This window comes from Agelaius phoeniceus, chromosome 7, assembly GCF_051311805.1.
Source record: "Agelaius phoeniceus isolate bAgePho1 chromosome 7, bAgePho1.hap1, whole genome shotgun sequence".
NCBI classification, from domain to species: Eukaryota; Metazoa; Chordata; class Aves; order Passeriformes; family Icteridae; genus Agelaius; species Agelaius phoeniceus.
This window is the reverse complement of record NC_135271.1, coordinates 29103828-29111622: the sequence shown is the minus strand read 5'-3', so window position 1 is coordinate 29111622 and position 7795 is coordinate 29103828. Positions and strand designations below refer to the sequence as shown.

The window sequence follows — 7795 nt, the reverse complement described above, 5'->3', positions numbered from 1 at the left end:
CGACGAATGGAGAGCAAAAACGCCCCGCGAATTTGTTGGGTGCCTTTTCGACACTAGATTAGAGGCACACCTTTTGCAGGCTAAAAGACGATTAATATTTCCTCAGCTAAGTGGGAAGCCCAGGCACGGACAAAGGCGTTAACCGCGGGCGAAACCATTTCTGTCCGTTGTTTTTCTTATAGAATATCTCTATAATATTTGTAAACACGCATCTGTTTAGCCAGCCAATTAATGTTAAACCAATGTTTGGACTTAGAACACATCTGCTATAAACATGAGTAATGCATAGCATTCGCAGTAAAAATACTGATTAGTATGAATTAATCCATCTGATATGTGTATTAAAAGGCATTTAAATATGTTGTTTTAAGAAGTTCTCATAACCCTGGATGCCATATTTAAAAACAAACATCAGTACGGAATGCTTTGCAGCCTCTTAAACAAATAATCTCGCTTTGATTTAAATAACATTTATTTTACATGACCAAACACAATAAATAACGTAATATACAAAGCTTTATAATTATTGCACATTTGTAAAATATTTTACAGTGAGTTCATACAGCCAGCAATATTTAAAGCACAAAGACTTTATTTACAGTTTCATATAATAACCAGGTCCAACGGACCTAACATAAAACGAATTTATGTTAATTTTACCAACCAGCATCCTCGTCGACCATTCAATAGACATATATCTATATTTTGGAAAAATGTAAACATTATTGCCAAAATCGTCGTATATACATCCCATACTTGTGTGATCATAACAAACGATTCCAACGATCGAAAAGGTTAAGCTGGTAAAAGAGTGCTACGTTTTGGTCTATTTTCTTTAGCATTAAATTATATTAATAAAAAATTTTAATGTAAACTCAGTGAACAACAGCTGGTATAATCGACATTTTTACATAAGTAGTCTTCCTATTCGTTCTTTACAAAATGAGAAATTTGTGGGTATAGGTGTCTTCTACCGTGCTTTAAAGTTCTCTATCCAGAAAATGTACATGTCTTGTTAGGAATCTGCTCCAGAAGCCTAGGGATGTTTCTTCTTTGCCCTTACCTACTCCCACCCAAGGAATCTGTTCCACTGGACAAAAAACACCAACCTATGATTTATGTTCACTGAACAAAACAGCATAGCCTTTAAACTCATTTCCTGAAAGTTCATTATTAGAATATGAAAAAATCCAGTGTCTTAAAAATAGAAGTATTTCAGGACACTTAATCGAAATACATAATAGAGGGGTTTTTTCTTTTTTTCTCTTCTTCTTTTTTTTTTTTTTTTTTTTGTTTGTTAGAGTGTACGTGAGTGTGTGTGTGTGTGTATTCACAATCACACAGGGCCTAAACAAGCAATAGCAAGTTAGATGAGGGCTTCAACTCTTCAGAAAAATCTCATTATGTGAAGAGTGAAGTGGCTCTGTAGGGAGCATTATGGAAATATCTGGGTTTGATTTAATGAGGCTCTTCACATTGGTGGAATATCAACTTAACAGAGAAAAGTCTACCCGGGGTGTCCAAGTTACCAAAATGAAAATTGGCAATTGAGATGATAAGAAAGTGGCTTTCTTGTGCGAAATCACTTCAGGTAAGAGAGATAACATTAAATAACATACATTCTATGCACCAAGAACAATGTTTTATGTACCAAGTCTCTTATCTGTCTCTTCTAATGACTTCCCTTAGCGGGTTGTTAGTACTTGACAGCAGGTCTCTGTGCGGGGAACTTTTTTCCAATTCCACATTCAAAGGAGGTCCATCAGAGAACATGATTGGCAATTTTCGTCATAATCTGCACATTATTAGCATCAAAATTGACATGGCAGTAACACTGGTGGTTTTTGATGTGCCTCTCTTCAAGTTCAAGGAAGTCCCTCCAGTAGCAGTGGTTTGGTATAGCAGGTCTCAGTTACCCAGTGGTGGCTTTTCAGAGGCAAAGGCGCGATAGAGATGCGTGAGAAATAAATCCGAGAGCCGTTTTACCGAGAGAAGAAAAAGACGTCGAGAAAAATAATTAAATTTAGAAAAGTGTCTGGAAGGTAAATGCTTCAGGACTACAGCCTACACCTAGAGAGATTCAAGTATTTCCCAGATAGCGTGGATTATGGTAGTTAGAAAGCGTGATCTTAAAAAATGCCTCTCCCCATCCCGACAGTGTCACACGTCCCCTCCCGTTACTGGCCCGGACGCGGCTGCCTCATTAGCTACCGCTTGTCGTACGGAAATACTCGAGACACTTCCCATTCACTCCAACTCAAACCGAAATAATAATAATAATAATAATAATAATTAAAAAAAATTAAAATAAGGCCAGAAACACATTCCCTTACGCCGGCTGCCCCTCCCTGCCCCCGCGGGCCCGGTTGCCTGCACCCCGCGAAGCCCGGCAGCGCCCGGCAGCGAGCACCGCGGGGCCGCCTCCGCGGGGGCGCGGGAGCCGCGGAGCGCCCTCCCCGCCGGTCCCGCGCCCCTCAGCGGCGGGGCGGTCAGCAATAAAAAAATAGACAGAACTTTTTGGCCGAACGCGGGGGCGCCCCCCGCCCCGACCCCCCCCCATCCCCCCGCGACTCCCTCTACAAAACGCCCCGGGCTCGGCCGGGGTAGTTATCTGGTGAGCGGCGCCTCCTCCCGCTGGTCCGGCGAGGCCACCGCGGCCTTGCTGAGCACGGCGGCCGAGTAGGGCAGGAAGCCGCTCTCGGAGCGCTGCCCCGCCGCCGTGCACGGGAACTCGGCGGCCGCGCCGCCCCGCGAGCCCAGCGCCGAGGCCGCCGCCGCCGCCGCCGCCGCCGTCTGGCTGCTGTGGCAGCTGAGGCAGGAGCAGGGCGCCGAGCCCCCCGGGGGCCCCGAGCCCGCCGCCGCCGCTGCCGCCGCCGCCGCCGCCGCCGCTGCCGAGGCGGCCGCGCTGCTGTTGAGGCCGGCGGCGGCCGGGGTCTGGTAGAGGCCGGGGTGTCGGAAACTGCAGAGCAGCTCCGGGCGGGAGTAGGGGTGCGAGAGGGCGCGGAAAGTGTCCAGCGGGCGGATGGAGGTGGCGAAGGGCGCGGCGGCGGCCCCCGAGGCGGCGGCGGCGGCGGCGGCGGCCGTGACCCCGACGTGCGGGTAGTAGTGGAGCGGGACGTGGGAGTGGAAAGGGTAGGGCAGACTGCCCGTGGCCGCCGCGTGGGTCATCATGTAGGTGTAGAAGCTGGGGTCGGCCGGGTGGGGCCAGGACATGGCCAGGCGCTGCCGCTTGTCCTTCATCCGCCGGTTCTGGAACCACACCTGCGGGGATACAAGCACACCGCGGCCTCAGCTCCGCTCCGCGCCCCGCCGCACCCGTTCCCGCGGACACCGGCGGGCACCCGCCAAAACACATTGCCAAGGCTTCCAGGCGACCCCTCTCTCTCCTGGAGCAATCTCCCGTGACCTTGCCCGAGGGGAGCGGTGGGTACGGCCCTCCCTCTACTCGAGAGGGACCCCTTCGATCCGAAATAATGTTTCCCTTCCAATCGTCCCGTCCTCCCCACTCAGGACTCTGTCTTCACGGTACTGACCCTCATTCATTCCCCCTACGTTTATTCTCTCCCCTCTTCACTTTAGGAAATAGGCTAACGCGATAAAAACTGACGGGGAAAATAAAAACAACAGTAATGACAATAACTTTTTAAAAAGCAAATGAAAAGTGTCGGATGCAGAAAAGCAAACGAGCACGAGTGGTGCTCATAGGTATGGGCCCCGCGAGTCCTCCAACCGGAGATCCCAGCCGGCCGCGGCCCGGGATGCTCGGGGCAGCCGCGGCTCTGTGGGGCGCGGAACGCGGCGTACCTTGATGGTGGTTTCGGGGAGGTTGAGGGCGGCGGCCAGCTCGCAGCGCCGCGGCCGCGACACGTAGTTCTCACGGTAAAACTCCTTCTCCAGGCGGGCGATCTGCTCCCGGGTGAACGCGGTGCGGTAGCGGCGCACCTGGTCGGCCCCCGCCGCCGAGCCGCCCAGCGCGCCGCCGCTGTGCAGGCTGCCGATACCGGCGGCGGCGGGGGCGGCGGGGGCGGCGGCGGCGCTGGGCGTCGGGCTGCTCTCCGCGTAGCCTGCGGGGCGAGGGCACGGTGGTGAGAGCGGCAGACTCGCTGGCCCCCAGTCCTCCCGGCCAGGCCGGACCGGGCCCGCTACGCCCGTGCTCAAGGCCAGCTGTCATTCTTACAAATCCCCGCTGCTAACAGAATCGATAAATTTGGATTTGGAGGTTGTTTGTTGGTTATTGTTTGCTTGGTTGGTTGGGTTGGGGCTTTTTAATCCTTCGTAACTGCTTTATTTTCAGATGGGGCGGGCTTGGAGACTGCAGGGCGGCCGAGCTCAGGGGAGAGCGGGCGAGGGCGCGGGCCGTGGCTCGGGGCCCGGGCTCGGCGCTAGCCTGTTCCCCTTCGACTGCCGTTCTTTAGTTTCGTTTGAGACACAAAATAAAAGTAGCCATAAACCCCCCCCCTTTTTTTTCCTCTAGGGTTACGTCGAGCATGCCTTCCTTTCTCTGGCACATTTGACGAAAAAGGCATGCACTGTGGCGCCCAGGAAATCCACCGTTCATCTCCCTACACCTCCCCAGTAATAACCTCCACCTCCTGCAATAGTAACAACCACCGTCCATCACCGTGCCCCGCTAAGAACGGGGAAGGAGACGAGGCTGCTTCAAAACGCCTCTTACAAGCAGAGGAAAAGTGAACAAAGCCAAATTAGCCCGAGGTGGACACAGACAGCACGTTGCATATACACAGAGAAGGACACGCACAGTCAAATGCGGGCAGTTTCCTCGCATTCCCCCCTCTCTCTCTCTCTCTCTAATTTAATCTATGTATATACACTCATATACAGCTCAAGAGACGCCGAGAGCTCCAAGAGCGCGGGGAAATAAACGGAGAAAGCTTTGCCTAAATATAGGTGGGTGGATATTTGTGCCCACCTATATTCTGGATATATATCTACATATCAATGGATTTGGGCATGCACACACACACACGAAGGCACCGGCACAGGAGCTGCCGGGACGGTGTATCTCGGGTATTGGGGTAGAGCAGTAATTGTAATAATATTTTACAGCCTGGAGCTCTGTCTTCGCAGAAGAGAGAGCGCCGATGCAGAGGCCGGCAACTTTGGCGGTGGCAGTGGGTTTCCTCTGGTTTTTAAAGCCGGTTGGCAAAGCGCGGGGCTTAGATGAAGATGATAAAGGAAGAGTTACCTTTGTTACTGTTTTCCTTCAGCTGGGAGGAAGTCAGGCTGGCCGGGGAGCGGAGCGCGGAGCAGCCCACCTCCACATCACTGTTCATATCTGCCTCTTGAGCAACTTCGGAATAAAGGCTGATTTTCTTCCTGCTTTCCGACGGCGGGATTTCGGAGGAGACAGTGCTTTCACTGCTCGGGTGCTGGAGATTGAATAAAGTGTCTATTTCAAATTTGCCTTTGGCGGAGATGTCCCCTATAGCGCTGTGCAGGGAGGCGGCAGTCAGTCTCGGGCTGAGGCGACCACTGTGCGGAGAATTTTCAAGGGCCTCCAACACCGCATTTCCAGCTGAGTCTGACAAATTCGAGAGCCTTTTGCCAGCTGTAGGGCTGTGCAGCCCTCTCTCCATCAGGATCATCTCTTTTCTTATTCTTTCCATCATCTCAGCTTTATAAAAAATGTCAAAGTTGCAGGGCTGGTCCTGTACTAATGATGAGCTGCAGCAGGGGCTAATTCACATTCAGCCCGGCAAGTGTCTCTAAATATTATTATCTGTTTTTGAGGGAGGTGTAAAAATTGTGGGATGCCAAAGCGAGGGAATGACTGGTCAAAATGACCCATACATCCTTTCTAGCCCGAAATGTCATTCATCAAAAAGTGGTGCTCGTCATTAAGGTACGAATGACGCTGTTCGAATAATCATTTATTGTAACAGGTTTATAAGCAAATAAATACAAGCTCCTGTCAGTGGATAATGAAGGCGGCTTCAGAGCAGACAAATATATCCAGGTGGAAAGAAAGAAAGACAAGAAGTGAGGAGTAAAGCTCCTGTCCTTAGCTTGATCAGATCCTGCTTGAATTGCTCTGGGGTTTGGCCTCTGGGGTGGAATTGACAGTCTGATTAATAAAATGAGCTGTGCAACATTTCCCCCTTCATTTAGGTGCATCATTATGCTCTGATTTTTGTTTTGTTGCCTTTTAGGTCCTAATGATGCAGCTTCTTTCTCATTTGTCCTCGGACAGAACTACATGCTAAATATTAGATAATACTTTTCTTTATTATTATTTCTGAGGCGAATTTTAGATCACAAGGCATGGAAGTGCTCAATAGGACTAGAGGATCGAGAAGCTCCTGCCGCTGATATCTCTTTACTTTTCCCTTCCATTTCTAGACCACTTTAGTACTTTTATTTAGGAATTTACACTGACACCCCCACGCACCCCCTCACACGCGCGAACCTTATGCCCAGACTTTACAAGTCTGCTGCCCGGATTCAAGTGTACCTACAGCAGCTACCTGGAGATTAAAATATTTGTTACAATGTAGTATATTACAACTCTATTATCTTTGTCTTCTTTGCGTCCTTAAATATGATCTCATTTTTACTTTCTATAATCCTGCTTATGGACAAAGCTAGCCCGGGATTTTTCTTCCCTCTGGGAAAATACTGACTGTTTTACGGTATGATAGGGGAAGGAAATAACTGGAGAACATTAAATACATTCGTGATTTAAAACACTCCGTGGGCATCCATTTCATTCTCCCGGCAGGTTTCACTCCAGCCCTTTGCTTCTTTCCTCCCCACCACCAATAAAACCCAAGCATTTGAAAATTAAAAAATAATCCTAGAATTAAATGATGGATGGGGGGTTATTGCCTACAGGCTCCGACCTATCAGGAACATCACCTTAACACCCTCTCTCCAAAGTTACCTGTGGCTCAGTTAGCTCATCCCTCCGCTCTTTGCCGCTGCCGCGGGGCGAAGCGTGGCCGCGCTGCTGGAGACACGGGCTGCCGCGCTCGGCAGACGTGACAGTCGGAAAGTCTCCCTTCAGTGGTAACTTTGCTAGTAATAATGACGCTGATGGCAACCATTTAAACGAAGATAAATCCTTTGTCGTTAGCATCTCTGGAGTGCGCTTCGATAGCTGCCCAACCTTTTTTCTCGCCGTGATTTTTTTTCACCTACATCATCTAGTGTTTAGACCCTGGGAATACGAGTTTCATCTCCCGGAGAAACACCCGAATGTTTCCTGTGATTAAACGCGGGTCTGATTTTTTTTTTTCCTTTTTTTTTTTCTTTTTTTTTTTTTTTTTAATGAGAGCTGTTCCTGCTAATATTGGTCACACGCATCTCCTAAGTTCTTGTGCTCTTGCGCATGATTCATAGTTCGAAAATGGGATACTTGTCAGATTTTTTTTTCAATAGCCTGTTAAAGTCCCCCTAAACATTCCACCAAATATTTTAAAAAATTCTAGGCGTTGTTTGCAAAATCCAGCCTTCTATTAATGAGAGTTTTATGTCAGCCCTTTGAAATGTGAATTTAGACTGCAGCGGGTGTCCTGCGTTTTACAGCCCCCAAACCAGACAAGAGTCAATGTCAACTTTTCCTCGCCCGCGGGCGCGGCGGAGGAGCGGTGCCGATGCGGAGGGGCGAGAGCGGTGCCGCCCCGCGGGGTCCCGGCCGGGCCGGAGCTGCGGCTCCGCGGGGCGCTCCCGGAGGGACGGAGCGGGTCCCCGGGGTGCCCCCGCCCCGGCGGCGGCAGCGGCAGCGCCCCGCCCGCCCGGGGCTCCCGCAGCCCTCGCTTCCCCGCCGGGCCCGGCT

General features: G+C 50.4%; 1 protein-coding gene across 1 annotated transcript; it reads right to left on the bottom strand.

Annotated features, from left to right (window-relative positions):
• Positions 1-2607: 2607 nt before the first annotated feature.
• On the bottom strand, positions 2608-5630 carry EVX2 (even-skipped homeobox 2). The gene is made up of 3 exons (XM_054636840.2): positions 5207-5630; positions 3805-4064; positions 2608-3261 (listed from the first exon to the last, which is right to left on the bottom strand). The coding sequence occupies exons 1-3, from the start codon at positions 5628-5630 to the stop codon at positions 2608-2610; spliced, it is 1338 nt and encodes a 445-aa protein (XP_054492815.1).
• Between the last annotated feature and the right edge of the window lie 2165 nt (positions 5631-7795).

Excerpts from the sequence above, each read along its gene's own strand:
- EVX2 (XM_054636840.2), bottom strand. The coding sequence starts at position 5,630 with ATGATGGAAAGAATAAGAAAAGAGATGATCCTGATGGAGAGAGGGCTG. Across the intron at positions 4,065-5,206 it reads GAAGGAAAACAGTAACAAAG|GCTACGCGGAGAGCAGCCCG; the intron begins GTAACTCTTCCT and ends CTCGCCCCGCAG. Across the intron at positions 3,262-3,804 it reads TCCCCGAAACCACCATCAAG|GTGTGGTTCCAGAACCGGCG; the intron begins GTACGCCGCGTT and ends GTATCCCCGCAG.